General features: G+C 44.5%; 1 protein-coding gene across 8 annotated transcripts in view; it reads left to right on the top strand.

Moving 5' to 3' along the window:
- The window catches only part of NIPA2 (NIPA magnesium transporter 2), a 34,148-nt gene that overhangs the window by 12,740 nt on the left and 3,133 nt on the right, over nucleotides 1-18,275 (top strand). For 6 of the 8 annotated variants that reach the window (XM_025390787.1, XM_025390791.1, XM_025390790.1 and 3 more), the window contains 3 exons: nucleotides 1,305-1,361; nucleotides 12,530-12,620; nucleotides 14,185-14,345. In XM_025390787.1, coding sequence (XP_025246572.1) covers nucleotides 1,305-1,361; nucleotides 12,530-12,620; nucleotides 14,185-14,345 — 309 coding nt within the window. The remainder of the gene's footprint in view (nucleotides 1-1,304; nucleotides 1,362-12,529; nucleotides 12,621-14,184; nucleotides 14,346-18,275) is intronic. The other 2 variants (XM_025390794.1, XM_025390793.1) reach the window with 1 other exon arrangement.

Raw genomic sequence — 18,275 nt, 5'->3', positions numbered from 1 at the left:
ATGCCCTGTGTGACTTTGAGGTGACCTCAGTGTGTATCTACATACTCAGGTTCTTTGATTGTAGAAGACCACATCTTCATTCCTCATGAGTGTGTTGTGAAACTTTGAACTGTTCAGGAGTCCTAAATGTTTACAGAGTTGATATTTGGTTATTTATAATGAGAAAAGAAGTGAGAAGATGTTATAATTAGTTAACTGCTCAGTCCTGTGGTTATCATCAAAGTGGAAACAGGGACCAATGCTGAAGTAGCATCCAGCGTTTTCTTTAAATTTTGATATATCTGCAGGGAAGGAAATCAGAGTCCATGGTTAGGCTGGGCATGGTGGCTCATGCCTGTAATCCCAGCACTTAGGGAGGCTGAGGCGGGTGGATTACCTGAGGTCAGGAGTTCAAGACCGGTCTGGCCAACATGGTGAAACCCCATCTCTACTAAAAATACAAAAATTAGCTGGCCATGGTGGCCTGGCCTGTAATCCCAGCTACTTGGGAGGCTGAGGCAGGAGAATCGATTGAACCTGGAAGGCAGCCGAAATGCACCACTGCACTCCAGCCTGGGTGACAGAGTGAGACTCTGTCCCCCCAAAAAAGAAAAACAGAAGTCCATGGTTAGAATCACAATTTATTAAGGGCTGGGATCTTTTGTCCATAATAGTAGAAGTTCTGACTTTGAACTTCAGCATTTTGGCAGGAAGGAAAGAGAGGGCTTCCGTAGCTTGAAGAGTGTCTAGTTTAGTGGCTGGTGTAGGTGGTTTCTCCAGAAATCACTGAGAAGTCACACGACCCTGCGGGGTCATCAGGATGATGTGCCCCCCCCCTCTGTCAGGGACACTCGTGGTACCTCCCAGTGTTACGTGGCATTGTGGTCACATTCCATCATTCTGCCCTGGCTTCATTTTTAGCCCTGATTGGACCTCATGAGGAGACCTGCTTTGGCATCTTTCTCTCTTCCCTGTGCCATCTCTGTGGCTAAACGTAATTCAGCAGTCATAAAAACATGAAACGATAGCCTCTGTGGGGTTTAGCGGACAGAGGAGAAACTGTCAGCATCTGCTGCTTGTTCCCCTAGTCCCTGATGCTTGGTCCTGAGAGGTGTTCTCACTGTTCATGATGGATATGCTTGTAAAGGACTCATTTACCTTGGCAAGACAATCATTAAGAAATTGTCAGAGAAATCCCGAGTCATGCCGAAACCTTTATTTAAAGTAGCAACTGAGATATTTAAAAATCTGTCATTATTAATAGTTACCATAATTTATAGGAGTCTTACAATCTTCAAAGATGTGAAATATTTCTTCATTCACAGGTCAAGGTGGCCATGCATATCTTAAGGAATGGTTGTGGTGGGCTGGACTGCTGTCAAGTATGTATAAAGAACATTGCAAGAAAAATATGATAGCTGTATATTAAGATATTTGCATATGGTATTATAGCCTAATTACTAGCAAGTTTTAAATAAATCTTTATTTAATTTTTTTTTTTTTTTTGAGATAGCCTCACTTTGTCGCCCAGGCTGGAGTGCAGTGGTGTGATCTTGGCTCACTGCAACCTGCACCTCCCGGGTTCAAGTGATTCTCCTGCCTCAGCCTCCCGAGTAGCTGGGATTACAGGTGTGCACCACCACGCCCAGCTAATTTTTTGTATTTTTAGTAGAGACAGGGATTCACGATGTTGGTCATGCTGGTCTCGAACTCCTGACTTCAGGTGATCCACCCATCTTGGCCTCCCAAAGTGTTGGGATTACAGGCGTGAGCCACAGCACCTGGCATAAATCTCATTTTTTAATTAACATAACTGAAATACATAATTTAAAAGTTCAGCAGTTTAGTAGCATGTTCTTTTACTATTTATTTTTATTTATTTATTTATTTTTGAGACGGAGTTTTGCTCTTATTGCACAGGCTGGAGTGCAGTGGCACAATCTCAGCTCACTGCAACCTCCACCTCCTGGATTCAAGTAATTCTTCTGCCTCAGCCTCCCGAGTAGCTGGGATTACAGGCATGTGCCACCACGCCCAGCTAAGTTTTTTGTAATTTAGTAGAGACGGGGTTTCTCCATGTTGGTCAGGCTGGTCTTGAACTCCTGACCTCAGGTGATTCACCCTCCTGGCCCCCCAAAGTGCTGGGATTATAGGCATGAGCCACTGCACCCGGCCTAGTTTTTTAATTTTTGTGAGTACGTCATAGGTATTTACACAGCAGGTATTTATAGGGTACATGAGATCCTTTGATAAAGGCATGCAGTTCGTAATAATTGCATCATGGTATCCATGGGTTATCCATCCCCTCAGGAATTTATCCTTTGTGGTACAAACAATCCAAATAGTACTTTTTTTTTTTTTTTTTTTGAGATGGAATCTTGCTCTGTCACCAGACTTGAATGCAGTGGCCCATCTTGGCTGACTGCAACGTGCCTCAGCCTCCTGAGTAGCTGAGAGTACAGGTGTGTGCCACCATGCCCAGCTAATTTTTGTGTTTTTAGTAGAGACAGGGTTTCACACGTTGACCAGGCTGGTCTCGATCTCTTGACCTCGTGATCCGCCTGCCTCGGCCTCCCAAAGTGCTGGGATTACAAGCATGAGCCACCGTGCCCGGCAGTACTCTTTCTGTTTGAGACAGGGTCTCACTTTGTCGCCTAGCCTGGAGTGCAGTAGTGTGATCATGGCTCACTGCAGTCTTAACCTCCCAGGCTCAAGCAGTCCCCACATCTCAGCCCCTTAAGTAGCTGGGACTACAAGTGTGTGCCACCATGCCCGACTAATTTTTTTATTTTTTATTTTATTTATTTGCGGGTTTTTGCTGTGTTGCCCAGGCTGTTCTTGAACTCCTGGGCTCAAGCTAATCTCCTGCCTCAGCCTCTTTAAGTGCTGGGATTATAGGTGTTAACTACTCTGGCTGGCCCCAGTTATACTCTCTTATTTATTTATTTAGAGACAGAGTCTCGCTTTTGTCACCTAGGCTGGAGTGCATTGGTGCGATACCGGCTCACTACAACCTCTGCCTCCTGGGTTCAAGCAATTCTTCTGCCTCTGCCACCCGGGTAGCTGGGATTATAGGCACGTGCTACCATGCCCGGCTAATTTTTGTACTTTTAGTAGAGATGGGGTTTTGCCATGTTGGGCAGGCTGGTCTTGAACTCCTGACCTCGTGATCCACCTGCCTCGGCCTCCCAAAGTGCTGGGATTACAGTTGTGAGCCACTGCGCCTGGCCGTTATTTATGTGTATATATATGTATGTATGTATGTATTTATTTTTTGACACGGAGTCTGGCTCTGTCGCCAGGCTGGAGTATAGTGGCACGATCTTGGCTCACTCCAACCTCCGCCTCCTGGGTTCAAGCGATTCTCCTGCCTCAGCCTCCCAAGTAGCTGGGACTACAGGCACACACCACCAAGCCCAGCTCATTTTTGTATTTGTAGTAGGGAAGGGGTTTCACCATGTTGGCTAGGATGGTCTCCATCTCCTGACCTCGTGATCTGTCCGCCTTGGCCTCCCAAAGTGCTGGGATTACAAATGTGAACCACCGCACCCGGCCTTTTTTAGTTTTTGTTTGTTTGTTTTTTTTTTTTTAGTTATTTTTAAGTGTACAATTAAATTATTACTGGGCCAAGCAAGGTGGCTCACACCTGTAATCCCAACACTTTGCAAGGCCAAGGCGGGCGGATCACTTGAGGTCAAGAGTTCGAGACCAGCCTGGCCAACATCGTGAAACCCTGTATCTACTAAAAATACCAAAAATTAGCCGGGCATGGTGGCGGGTGCCTGTAGTCACAGCTACTCGGGAGGCTGAGGCAGGAGAATCGCTTGAACCTGGGAGGTGGAAGTTGCAGTGAGCTGATACCGCGTCACTGCTCTCCAGCCTGGGCGATAGAGTGAGACTCAGTCTCAAAAAAAAAAAAAAAAAAAAATTGTTGACTGTAGTCACCCTGTTGTGCTATCAAATACTTGGTGTTACTCCCCAAGCATTCAAGTCTTTCTCACTATTTATTGTACCCTAATAGTGCATTTAAATGGAATGACAAGGTTTTTTTTTTTTACCCATCTGATTAAAACATGTTTGATATGCCCATGTAATTTTAAAATTTCTGCTCAATTTAAGGTAATTTTTTTTTTTTTGAGATGGAGTCGCACTCTGTTGCCCAGGCTGGAGTGCAGTGGCGCGATCTTGGCTCATTGCAAGCTCCGCCTCCCGGGTCCACGCCATTCTCCTGCCTCAGCCTCCCGAGTAGCTGGGACCACAGGCGCCTGCCACCTCGCCCAGCTAATTTTTTGTGTATTTAGTAGAGACGGGGTTTCACCGTGTTAGCCAGGATGGTCTCGATCTCCCGACCTCATGATCCGCCCGCCTTGGCCTCCCAAAGTGCTGGGATTACAGGCGTGAGCCACCGTGCCCGGCCTAATTTAAGGTAATTTTAAAAGTGAAAGTTAAGTGAAGAATTCTTTTAGTTTGTTCCCCCTCCATTTGTTCTCATTCCAAATTGAAAAGAGGTGTGTATTTGATAAGACTTACCAAATAAAAATACAAAAAATCACCATGCCTATTTTGGTAATTCGTTTTAAAAAGGCATATGGGGCCGGGCACGGTGGCTCAAGCCTGTAATCCCAGCACTTTGGGAGGCCGAGACGGGCGGATCACGAGGTCGGGAGATCAAGACCATCCTGGCTAACACGGTGAAACCCCGTCTCTACTAAAAAAAATACAAAAAAAGTAGCCGGGCGAGGTGGCTGGCGCCTGTAGTCCCAGCTACTCGGGAGGCTGAGGCAGGAGAATGGCCTGAACCCGGGAGGCGGAGCTTGCAGTGAGCTGAGATCCGGCCACTGCACTCCACTGCACTCCAGCCTGGGCGACAGAGCAAGACTCCGTCTCAAAAAAAAAAAAAAAAAAAAAGGCATATGGAAAAAAATTATTCTGGGCCGGGCGTCGTGGCTCACGCCTGTAATCCCAGCACTTTGGGAGGCCGAGGTGGGTGGATCACCTGAGGTCGGGAGTTTGAGACCAGCCTGACCAACATGGAGAAACCTTGTCTCTAATCAAAATACAAAAGAATTAGCTGGGCGTGGTAGTGCATGCCTGTAATCCCAGCTACTCGGGAGGCTGAGGCAGGAGAATCGCTTGAACCTGAGAGGCGGAGGTTACAGTGAGCTGAGATCGTGCCATTGCACTCCAGCCTGGGCAACAAGAGTGAAACTCTGTCTCAAAAAAAAAAAAAATTATTCTGAAGACACCGAGCCTTGACTGATGGTTGTTCAGTCAACAAATACTGATCATGTCTTGTATGCCAGGCATTGTTCTAGGTGCTGGAGATACATCAGTGAGAGGAAAAGACTGAAAAATCTCCACCCACATGAAGCTTACATTCTAGATCTGGGAGACATTAAACAAGACAAGTTAAAATGTTTGTGTGCCTGTGCATGGTGATAAATGCGAAGGAGAAGGCGTAAAGTCGGAAGGAGTATCATGAAATGCAGGATAGATAGGTTTATTAGTACGTTAGACGGACAGCCAGGGCCAGCCTCACTGAAAGGTATTTGGATAAAAGATGTAAAGGAAGCGAGCAATCTGCCCATATGATGTTTGGGGGAGAAACCCTTGAAGCAGGAGGAAACTCTTAACTGTGAAGGCCATGAGCGAGGAACGTGCCAGGCCAATTAATGTGTGATCGATAGCCCTCAGTGACTCATCTCCTGGTATTCACACCTTTCTCTAATCCCCTTTCACCGTGAATTAGTGCAGTTCAGAACAGTGTGATCCAGGAATACCACAGAAGTGATGATGCGTGTCTTCCGAGGTGAAGCTGTGAGAGGCATTGCAGCTTTTTCACTGATTCTTTGGATTGTTCACTTTGAGGGAAGCCAGCTGCTGTGCTCTGAGGACACTCAGGCAGCTGTGGAGAGCTCCCCAGTCTCTCACTGTGCCAGGACCTACTTGCCAGTCCTGTGAGTGAGCCACCTTGGATGTGGGTCCTCTGGCTCCTGCCCAGCCTTCAGATGACTGCAGCGCTGGCTTTAATCTTTTTATTTACTTATTTATTTGAGACAGGGTCTCACTCTGTTGCCCAGGCTGGAGTGCAGTGGTGTGATCTCAGTTCACTGCGTCCTCAACCTGCCATCTCCCACCTCAGCCTCCCAAGTAGCTGGGACCTCAGGTTAATGCCACTAGGCTGGCTAATTTTTGTTTATTTTTTTTATAGAGATGAGGTCTCACTGTGCTTCCCATGGTGGTTTTGAATTCCTGGGCTCAAGCAATCCTCCTACCTCAGCCTCCCAAAATGCTGGAATTACAGGCATGAGCCACCACGCCCGGCCTTAAATCTTGACTGCACCCTCTTGAAAGACCCTGAGTGAGAACTACTTACTCCTTTCTAAAGTCTTGACTAACAGGAACCATGAGGGGAAATGGTGATTGTTGTTTTAAACTGCCAAATTTGGGGTGCTTTGTTAAGCAATACTGAATTAGCAAAACCTTGGGAAACATTAAAAAGGCAGGTGTAGGAATAAGGGAGTGAATGTGGGGAAAGTAGTGAGAAATCAGTTCAGAGAACTCAGGAGGCTCAGATCATGTGGGGCTTTGTAGGTAATGGGAAGGACTTTTTTTTTTTTTTTTTTTTTTTTTGATACGGAGTCTCGCTCTGTTGCCCAGGCTAGAGTGCAGTGGCACAATCTGGGCTCACTGCAACCTCTGCCTCCCAGGTTCAGGCGATTCTCTGGCTTCAGCCTTCTGAATAGCTGGGATTACACGCATCCACCACCATGCCTGGCTAATTTTTGTATTTTTAGTAGAGACAGGGTTTCACCATGTTGGCCAGGCTGGTCTCGAACTCCTGACCTCTGGTGATCTGCCTGCCTTGGCCTCCCAAAGTGCTGGGATTACAGGCATGAGCCACTGTGCCTGGCCTAGGACTTTGATTGTTGTGAGATGAGAAGTCATTAGAGACTTTCGAGCAGCATGACCTGGTCAGTCTTTTTTAATAGGATCTCTCTGGCTGCTGTGTTGAGGCATAGACTGCATAGGGGCAGAAGCAGAGAAACCAGGTAAGAGGTGATGATAGCATTCCAGGGTAGTATCAGTGAGTGTGATGAGAAGGGACAGAATTCTGAATGTATTTTGAAGGTAGAACTCACAAGATTTGCTCATTCACCAGATTGTAGGGTGTGAAAGACAAGGGTTTAGGATGTCATGATGGTTTTCTGCTGTAGTAACTGGAAGAATTGAGTTGCCTGATGGTAAGACTGCAGGAAGGACCTGGGCTGATGGGGTGGGGTGAGTCTGGAGTTTGGTCTATATGTGTTGAAGTTAGAAATGCCTATGAGATATTCAAGTAGATATGTGAAGTTGGTAGTTTGGCAGACAAGTCTGCAATTCTATGCAGTGGCCTAAGCTGGAGACAACATTTTGAGAGTCATCCTTGCTATTTTAAAGCCATAAGACTGGATGAGATCATGGAGGAAATGAAAATAGAAAAAGGCTGGGCACCGTGGTTCACACCTATAAGCCCAGCACTTTGGGAGGCTGAGATGAGCAGATCACTTGAGTCCAGGAGTTCGAGACCAACCTGGCCAATATGGCAGAACCCTGTCTGTACTAAAAAAACCAAAAATTAGTCAGGTGTGATGTTGTGCACTTGTAGTCTCAGCTACTTGGGAGGCTGAGGTGGGAGGATTGCTTAAGCCCAGGAGGTTGAGGCTGCAGTGAGCTGTGATCGCACCACTGCACTAAAGGCTGGGCAACAGAGAGAGACCCTGGCATTCATAGGTAGGTAGGTAGGTAGGTAGATAGATTAGATAGATTAGATAGGTAGATAGATAAGATAGAGACGACCCTGTCATTCATAGGTAGGTAGGTAGGTAGATTAGATAGATTAGATAGATAAGATAGAGACCCTGTCATTCATAGGTATGTAGATTAGATAGATTAGATAGATAGATAAGACAGAGACCCTGTCATTCATAGGTAGGTAGGTAGATTAGATAGATAGGTAGATAGATAAGATAGACAGAGTGAGACCCTGTCTTAGACAGATACATAGGTACATAGATAGAGAGGCCCAAGATCGGAGACCTGAGAGCAGACCAGGTCCGTTTAGAGGTCAGGAGGAGGAGTGAGAAGAGGCTGAGAAGGAGCACCCAGAGTGGAAGGGTGAGATGATGTGAGCCTGGTGTTGTGGAGCCAAGTGAAGAAAGTGCTTCATGGAACAGAGAGTGGTCGACTGTGTCAGGTGTTGCTGAGGCAGAGTAAGTATGATGCGAGCTGGGCATGGTGGCTTATACCTGTAATCGCAGCTGCTTGGGAGGCTGAGGTGGGAGGATCCCTTGAACCCAGGAGTTCAAGACCAGCCTGGGCAGCATAGCAAGACCCCTATCTCCAAGAGATACAGAGAGTAGTGCGATTAGGATTGAAAAATGACCACTGAGTTTAGCAATATGGAAGTCCTTGGTGACCTTGAGATTAGCAGTTTATATAACACTTTTGAACATCAGAAAACAATATGTAGTGTTTATGGTAATGGTGTACTAGGTAATTGAATTATTATTTCTTTTTTTTTTTTTTTAAGTGTTGGAATCTCGCTCTGTTGCCCAGGCTGGAGTGCAGTAGTGCAATCTTGGCTCACTGCAAGCTCTGCCTCCTGGGTTTACACCATTCTTCTGCCTCAGGCTCCCCAGTAGCTGGGGCTACAGGCCCACCTGCCACCACGCCTGGCTAATTTTTGTATTTTTAGTAGAGATGGGGTTTTACCATGTTAGCCAGGGGGTGGTCTCAATCTCCTGACCTCATGATCTGCCTGCCTCGGCCTCCCGAAGTGCTGGGATTACAGGCATGAGCCACCGCGCCCATCCTAATTGAATTAATATTTCTGTTGAAAACAAGTTTGAAAGATAGAATATCAAAACCATGTTTTAAAAAGCATCGAAGGTGACATGATAGTCAAAAATTACCTGGCCAATATTAGGGAATGTGCAGTTTCCACTAAAGAAAGAAAAGATGAGAGAAAGGACTAGAGCTCAGAGGAATAAGCTAGAGATACTTCTGCTCTAGAGGTTAACTGCAGACTCTAGAGGAGGCAGCTGAGAAAGTGAATCTTTGAACAGAACTAACAGCACAGAGTCTGGGGCTGCCAAGAGTAGGAGCCACCACCTGCTCTGGGCTGGTACTCTGGGAAGGCTGGGTGCTAGGAGTGAGGCAGGGACAATGCACTGATAATTCGTGTGCACCAGATGATGCCAGCCTTGGCCCCAAACTGCTAGTGCTTTATGGCACCTGGCAGAAGAAAGTAAAAATTCTCTGTTGAAGATACAGTACCATTCTCACCTTAAATTGTTTTAGCGAGTAATTTTAAAAATAAAGATCAATCTCTTTTTTTTTTAAGGCATATGAGATTAAGAAACTACTAAAAGGAACAGATAGAAACTTGACTCATAGACTACAGATATTGGAAGTATCATGACTCTAAAATAAATGTTTTTACCACAAGGAACTGTCATTCTAAGAATAAACTAGACTATAGTGACATAGATTTGTAAAACAAATAGAAATTATAGAATTAAAAACTAATGAAAATGAATGAATTGACTTAACAATAGGTTAGGTATGGCTGAAGAGAGACTTAACCAGAGGTAGTTTGGAAGAGATTGTCTACATTGAAGCAAGCAAGAAAAGATGGAAAATATACATGAGAGGGTTATAGAACTTAGACGATTCAGCAAATAGAGTTTCAAATAAAAAGGGACAGAATCAGAAGCAGTATTTGGCGAGAAAAATGGCTACGAATTTTTCAGAACTGACCAAAGTTATCAAACCACAGATCCAAGAAGCCCCATGAAACCTACGCAGAACCTGTGAAAAGAAAACTGGATGTAAACATACCATAGTAACACTGATGAAAACCATAGACAGAATATCTTAAAAGCAGTCCAAGAAAAAGCTCATAGTACCCTCAAAGGGGCAGCAGATTGACAGCTGAGTTTTCAGCACCATTGGAAGTAGAAAATAGTTGGAAATACAGCTTCAAAGGGCACAAAAAGTAGCTGGCAGTAGAATACTCAGGGAAAATATCCTTGAAGAATGAAACTAAAACATGTTTTAGATAAACTGATAATTAAATTATACTAAAGCAAATTTAAAAGAGTGTTCAGGCTGGGCATGGTGGCTCACACCTGTAATCTCAGCACCTTGGGAGGCTGAGGCACACCTGAGGTCAGGAGTTTGAGATCAGCCTGATCAATATGGTGAAACCCTGTCTCTATTAAAAATAGAAAAATTAGCCGAGTGTGGTGGCAGGTGCCTGTAGTCCCAGCTATTCAGGAGGCTGAAATGGGAGAATTGCTTGAACTTAGGACACAGAGTTTGCAGTGAGCCGAGATCACGCCACTGCACTCTATCCTGGGTGACACTGTGAGACTCTGTCTTAAACAGAAAAAACAACAAAAAAAAACCTAAATGTAAGTTTAGAAATACAGGAGGGAAGAGTGGTGAGTATATGAGTACATCTGAGTGAATAAACATAAGAGATGGCTCGTGGACTTAAAATATCCATGCATAAAATTTTAAAAATACACAACAGTAATCAATGGGAAAGGAGAAAATGGATTAAGAGTTCTAAGGCTCTGGCATTATCCAGAAGGAAATAAAGCTAAATATTAACATTAGACTTCACAAGTTAAACATACATGTAATTTCTAGAGTATTCAATTAAAAAAAATAGAGCAACGTATATAATTTCCTAATTAATTAAAGATCTATCTCCAAGCTTTTTTTTTCTTTTTAAGAAGTCAATCCTAGATAAATAGGAATTAGAGAGTAGAGAGTATCCTCGATATAAAGATATTGGAGACATTACAGCCAAATTCCTTGATTGAATTTTAATGGTAACAAACCGTATTTAAAAGACATTTTAGGAACTGAAAGAGTTTAACAAGAGAATAAAAAGGCAAATTGTGGAGTGTAAATGAAGATAATTGTAATATTTTTAACCAATAAAAGATTATGTCTGAAATATATAAAGAATTACCTTAAATCAATAAAAGAAAACAGGAAAAACTTGAATAGCTACTTCCCTAAAAGATTTCATAGGGTTAATAAACCAATGAAAATGGGAAATGCTAATTGAAAGCGTAGCAGAGTCATCCCATGCTCCTAACAGATCAGCAGGGAGAATGTGGAGGAAAGGGAGCTCTCATACACTGCTAAATGAAAATTGGCATAAGTGTTTTGGAAAAAGCAGTAGTCAAGAGGGATCCTTCTGTGAGATCATGCCTCTGCCCTGTGTAGGATTCCTCAGTAGCTTTTCAATTTAGATAATTCCTTAGTGGGACATACTTTCCCAGTATTCTAAAGTTTCCTTATGAGAGAGCCCCATCTAATGCCATGACACATAGTAGGATGCCTTCTTTCATCACCAGCACTTCATTCTTTTTCCCGCACTGTTTTTCTTCATAACACTTTCAACCTCTTGGCACGTGCTTGGTTTGTCTTCCCTCACTAAAAGTTTATGAGAGGCTGGTCATTGTGGCTCACGCCTGTAATCGCAGCACTTTGGGAGGCTCAGGTGGGTGGATCACCTGAGGTCAGGAATTCAAGGCCAGCCTGATGAACATGGTGAAACCCTGTCTCTATTCAGAATACAAAAATCAGCTGGGTGTGTTGGCATGTGCCTGTAATCCCAGCTACTTGGGAGGCTGAGGCAGGAGAATCGCTTTAACCCCGGGAGGTGGAGGTTGCAGTGAGCCGAGATGGCACCACTGCACTCCAGCCTGGGTGACAGAGTGAGACTCTGCCTCAGAAAAAAAAAAAAAGTTTTTATCAGAGCAGTGTCTGTGTTTTGCACCCTGCTGTATATATCCTGATTGTAGAACAGTACCTGGCATAGAGCATGATTTGCATTTTTAAAAAGAGCAAGTAAAAAGGACTTGGGGGAGAGTACCTTTTACTTTCATGTCGGCTTCTTCTCAGTGATTTTTATTTCCTGTCATGGGATATAAGTATTTATTTAAAATTTTTATTTAAATATCTTATGTCAGCATGAACTAGATTTCTTCAGTTAGATTTATAGATATGTGTTGTTTCTAGAATACTTCTAATTGACTTGGACTCTTACTGTAATGTTGGAAATTTACAGACCCATAACCCTTATTAATAAATTGGAGAGGCCGGGCGCGTGGCTTATGCCTGTAATCCCAGCACTTTGGAAGGCTGAGGCAGGCAGATCACGAGGTCAGGAAATTGAGACCATCCTGGCTGACACGGTGAAACCCCATCTCTACTAAAAATACAAAAAAATTAGCCGGGCGTGGTGGCAGGCACCTGTGGTCCCAGCTACTCGGGAGGCGGAACTTGCAGTGAGCTGAGATCGCACCACTCCACTTCAGCCTGGGCGACAGAGTGAGACTCCATCTCAAAAAAAATAAATAAACTGGAGAAATATAGAGGTTACTAAATACAGTTGAAATAATATATAGATATTGCATAAAATGCAGGCATTTCAAAGTTGAGTATATACATTCTTATCTGAGTTTTTCTTTTGTCTGTCTCCAAGTGGGAGCTGGTGAGGTGGCCAACTTTGCTGCGTATGCGTTTGCACCAGCCACGCTAGTGACTCCACTCGGAGCTCTCAGTGTACTAGTAAGGTAAGGACACAACACTTTTCATGTAGAAACAGTCACCAGTACCTTAGTTTGTAAAATATTCAGTACCATATAATTACATGTGTTCAACACAATTTACATTTCAACAACCTGGAGAACTTTGCTTTTTACACTATGTAGTAATTGCTTTAAAAAAGTACTTCTGTGCATAGGTAGGCTGTTGATTTGTGGGAGAAAATGCCTTTGCTTGTATTCAGAGCCAGTACTAGTTCTACTTCGATTCCAGTTTTATAAAATTCAAAGTTGCTGGGAATGGTGGCTCACACCTGTAATCCCAGCACTATGGGAGGCTGAGGCGGGTATAGAATCACCTAAGGTCAGAAGTTTGAGACCAGCCTGACTAACATGGTAAAATCCTGTCTACTAAAAATACAAAAATTAGCTGGGCGTGGTGGTGGGCACCTGTAGTCCCAGCTACTCAGGAGGCTGAGACAGGAGAATGACTTGAACCCAGGAGGCGGAGGTTGCAATGAGCTGAGATCGCGCCACTGCACTCCAGCCTGGGCTACAGAGCAAGACTCTGTCTCAAAAAATAAGTGAAATTCAAAGTTACACTCATCCCAATATTTATCATTCAGTGCATGTGCACTTTGGTAGGGCCTGATTGGTAATGAGTAGATTTGTTTTTTTTTTTTTTTTTTTGAGACAGAGTCTCGCTGTGTCGCCCAGGCTGGAGTGCAGTGGTGCAATCTGGGCTCACTGCAAGCTCCGCCTCCCGGGTTCAGGCCATTCTCCTGCCTCAGCCTCCCGAGTAGCTGGGACTACAGGCGCCGCCACCACACCTGGCTAATGTTTTGTATTTTTAGTAGAGACGGGGTTTCACCGTGTTAGCCAGGATGGTCTCAATCTCCTGACCTTGTGATCCGCACGCCTCGGCCTCCCAAAGTGCTGGAATTACAGGCGTGAGGCACCGTGCCTGGTCTGGATATAGGATCTTAATTAGGATATACATTTATACAAATTCGTTCTTTATTATAAATTTCATATTGACTTCTTGCAGTGGAAAGATGGGAAGTATACCAGTGTAGTGTATGATGAAGCAGATGATTCCCTAGAAACGTTTACTTTTTTTTTTTGTTTTTTTTGAGATGGAGTCTCGCTCTGCCGCCCAGGCTGGAGTGCAGTGGCCAGATCTCAGCTTACTGCAAGCTCCGCCTCCTGGGTTCACGCCATTCTCCTGCCTCAGCCTCCCGAGTAGCTGGGACCACAGGCGCCCGCCACGTCACCCGGCTAATTTTTTGTATTTTTAGTAGAGACGGGGTTTCACCGTGTTACCCAGGATGGTCTCGATCTCCTGACCTCGTGATCCGCCCGTCTCGGCCTCCCAAAGTGCTGGGATTACAGGCTTGAGCCACCGCGCCCGGCCGAAATGTTTACATTTTATGATGAAATGTACATTTTTTTTTCTTGGCAAAAGCCAGAATCTTCATAAGCTCAGAGTTACAATTTGAGTTCAGTGATTTAAATTATGAGTTTTACTGATATTTGAAAAAGAAAAGTAGCTGATTATTTTAAAGTTCTCCAATTTTTTTCCTCCCCATTTTAGTGCCATTCTTTCTTCATACTTTCTAAATGAAAGACTTAATCTTCATGGGAAAATTGGGTGTTTGCTAAGTATTCTAGGATCTACAGTTATGGTCATTCATGCTCCAAAGGAAGAGGAGATTGAGACTTTAAATGAAATGTCTCACAAGCTGGGTGATCCAGGTAAGAAAAAAGTCTCATTAGTCTTACTGTATTTTACTTTTTAACTTAGTTTTTTATTTTTTTGAGACGGAGTCTCGCTCTGCCACCCAGGCTGGAGGGCAGTGGTGCGATCTCGGCTCACTGCAAGCTCCGCCTCCCGGGTTCGCGCCATTCTCCTGTGTCAGCCTCCCGAGTAGCTGGGACTACAGGCGCCGCCACCACTCCCAACAAATGTTTTTTTGTATTTTTAGTAGAGACGGGGTTTCACCGTGTTCGCCAGGATGGTCTCGATCTCCTGACCTTGTGATCCGCCCGCCTCAGCCTCCCAAAGTGCTGGGATTACAGGCGTGAGCCCCCGCGCCTGCCTTAGTTTTTACGTTAATCAAAATTTAATGAGCACCTAAGGAGAGAGAAATTGTTCCATGTGGTAGAAGAACAAATAGTCGTTGTGTTCCCTTCTCCCTCCTGTCCATCACAAGTCTGTGTTTCTACTGTTCTTCGACTCTTTGCAAATAGCATGCTTATATTGTTGCTACTACTTACTTCCTTAGCTTTAGGCATTATCTGTTTTACCTTTTATTTACTGCACCTGTATCGTTTTATTGAGCTTATTTATTTACCTTATCATTGATACATAACTTTTATTCTCATCTTAGCCTTTATTATGGTGGTGGTTCCTTTCCTGTATGATTTGTTTTTCCAGAAGTAATAATTATCTGTTTGTGTAGTTTGTTTTGAATTGGTCACTGTACCATGAAACTCTCCCCCAGTTGACTGTTCTGCTCTCAGTAATTTCAAACAAAGAGGTGTTCTTTGATCTCTTTTGGAAATTTCTCTCAGTGCCTTCTGTGTGACCTCAATCTAGGCGGGTGTCTCCAGGCTGCCAGCACAGCAGTTATCTGCATTTCCCTTCAGCAGCATCCGGGGATTCCCTCAGTTTGCTTTTTCTTAGATCCCTTATTTCCAGAATCCTGGGTGTTTACTCCTTCATTCTGGTGGTGCCACTCTAGAGGAGACAAGAAAGGGTGTGAAGAGATGAGATTTTTTGACACCTTGTTTATCTCAAAATGTTTTTAACCTATTGTGACCACCTTTGTCTTCTCATTTCTGATGTTGCTGTTGAGAAATTGAACAGTTTATCAGTTATCTTTTATATGCGACCAATTTTTTGTTTTTGGAAGCATATGTAGGATGTTCTCTTTGCCCACAGTGTCTGAAATTTCCCACTGACATGCCCAGAGATGGGTCCATTTTTGTCCATTGTGCTGGGTGCCTGATGGTTCATTTTATTTTGAGACAGGGTCTTGCTGTGTTGCCCAGGCTGGAATGCAGTGGTGTGATCTCGGCTAACTGCAACTTCTTCCTCCCTAGCTCAAGTGATTCTCCCACCTCAGCCTCCCAAGTAGCTGGGACTACAGGCGTGTGCCACCATGCCTGGCTAATTTTTTTTGTTAGTTTGATAGAAACAAGGTTTTACCATGTTGGCCAGGTTGGTCTTGAACTCCTGGCCACAAGTTATCCGCCCACGTTAGCCTCCCAAAGTGTTGGGATTACAGGCGTGAGCCACTGCACCCTGCCTGATGGGTCTCTTTTTTTGTTTTTGAGACAGAGTTTTGCTCTGTCTCTCAGGCTGGAGTGCAATGGCGTGATCTCGGCTCACTGCTAACTAACCACTGCCTCACTGCAACCTCTGCCTCCCTCCTGGGTTCAAGTGATTCTCCTGCCTCAGCCTCCCAAGTAGTTGGGATTACAGGTGCCCGCCACCATGTCCAGCTAATTTTTGTATTTTTAGTAGAGATGACCAGGTTGGCCAGGCTGGTCTGGAATTCCTGACCTCAGGTAATCCACCTGCCCTCGGCCTCCCAAAGTGCTGGGATTACAGGCATGAGCCACTGTGCCTGGCCTGATGTGAAAATTTATGTCTGACTCTTGGGAACTGAATTGAATACTCCTTTAATATTCTTGTTTTCTCTTTGTGAGATTCTTATTCATCTGTTTATTGGGTTCTTGACCTAGATCATTAATTTTCTTGTTTTGTTTTCCTCATTTTACCATTTTGTTTTGCTCTGTCTTTGGGGAGATTTTCTTAGTTTTTTCTTCCAGCCCTTCTGAGTTTTCATTTCTGCGATTATATTGTTAATTTCTAAGAGTTTCTTGCCTCTGTTCTTTGATTCCTAGTTATTTTAAAGTCTTTGCTAACTTTAATTTTAGAATTCTTTGTGGGCCTGCTTCTGTGGTGGTGTTTGGCTTTTAGGCATTTGGTTTTGTGTTGGCATTTTTTAATTGAATGCTGGACATAGGATATTAGAAGGTGTAGAGGTTTTAAGTGACGTTTTTTTCCTTCAGAGAGAACATAAATTTCTTCTGGTAGGCAGAAAAGAATACAGTAGCTCACCTTTACCCTGAAGGTATTGTTCTTTGTTGGGCCTGGTTTCTTTCTAGTTTGCCTTCATTCTTTTTTTTTTTTTTGAGACAGGATCTCACTCTGTCGCCCAGGCTGGAGTGCGGTGGTGTGATCGTGGCTCACTGCATCCTCTGCCTCTTGGGCTCAAGCGATCCTCCCACCTCAGCCTTCTGAGTAGCTGGGACTACAGGTGTGTGCCCCCACATCTGGCTTTTTTTTTTTTTTTTTAAAGATGGAGTCTTGCTGTCAGGCCTGGAGCACAGTGGTACAATCTCAGCTCATTGCAACCTCTGCCTTCCAGGTTCAGGTGATTCTCCTGCTTCAACCTCCCAAGTAGTTGCAATGGCAGGCATGTGCCACTATGCCTGGCCTAATTTTTGTGTCTTTTTTGGTAGAGACAGGGTTTTGTCAGGTTGGCCAGGCTGGTCTCGAGCTCCTGGGCTCAAGTGATCCATCTGCCCCGCCCTCCCAAAGGGCTGGGATTACAGGCACGAGCCACTGCACCTGGCTCAGTTTGCCTTTATTCTTGTTCATAGCCCTTTGGCTCTCAGCTGATAGCTTCAGATACTGGTTTGGGCCCCGCCAGCTGTGAGAAACTGAGAGCTCCAGGGTCTGCTCCTCAGTACCCTGAGACGCCGAAATCCCTGCTTAGTCCTGTGGCCTCCTGGCCAGGCTTTCCATTTGGCTTCTCTGACCTTGGCTGTGCAGCTTGTGTGCCAGAAAGCACTATAAGGGGAAATGCACAGACATTTGGGCTCACTGCTCTATAGTTCCCTCCTTTCTGGGTCTTGGTCCATTCAGTTCCAGATGCTTAGGCAGCCCCAAAATCCAACTTGTTTTTACCTAGTCCCCTTAAGCTTAGGCCGGTGTTGATTGGCCTTGATGCCATCTCACCCCTTGCATTAGTAGTTGCCCCAAAGGAGAAGGCAGAGGTGAGTGCTGGGCTGATTTTTCTTTTCTCTGAATTTTGGCCCCTTAAGTCTTGGCTACTTTGATGGTTCTTTGATTCCCTCAAATAAATCTTTCTTGTTTGTTTGTTTGGGGTTTTTTTGTTGTAGATTCATTGTTTGTAGGTATTTGGGGTGCCAGGTTAGTCTGTTTCATTGTTTCTCTGAGGATATTAATAATAGTTTTTCTTGTTTTTCTGAGGACATTAATAATTTTCTTGTTTTTTGGGGGACAGTTAATTTGAAGTTTTCCTCTGTCTACATGGGAGAAACAGACTTTGCCCTTTTCTGTTTGTTTTGGCTTCTCTCCTGGTGGTCTTTGGCTTTTTTTTTTTTTGAGACGGAGTCTTGCTCTGTCGCCCAGGCTGGAGTACAATGGCGCGATCTCGGCTCACTGCAAGCTCCGCCTCCTGGGTTTATGCCATTCTCCTGCCTCAGCCTCCCAAGTAGCTGGGACTACAGGTGCCACCACCACGCCCGGCTAATTTTTTTGTATTTTTAGTAGAGACGGGGTTTCACTGTGTTAGCCAGGATGGTCTCGATCTCCTGACCTTGTGATCCGCCTGCCTCGGCCTCCCAAAGTGCTGGGATTACAGGTGT

The sequence above is a fragment of the Theropithecus gelada genome, chromosome 7a (genome assembly GCF_003255815.1).
Source record: "Theropithecus gelada isolate Dixy chromosome 7a, Tgel_1.0, whole genome shotgun sequence".
NCBI lineage: Eukaryota > Metazoa > Chordata > Mammalia > Primates > Cercopithecidae > Theropithecus > Theropithecus gelada.
Note: the sequence above shows the minus strand (reverse complement) of the source record. Positions and strands in the feature narration are given on the sequence as shown.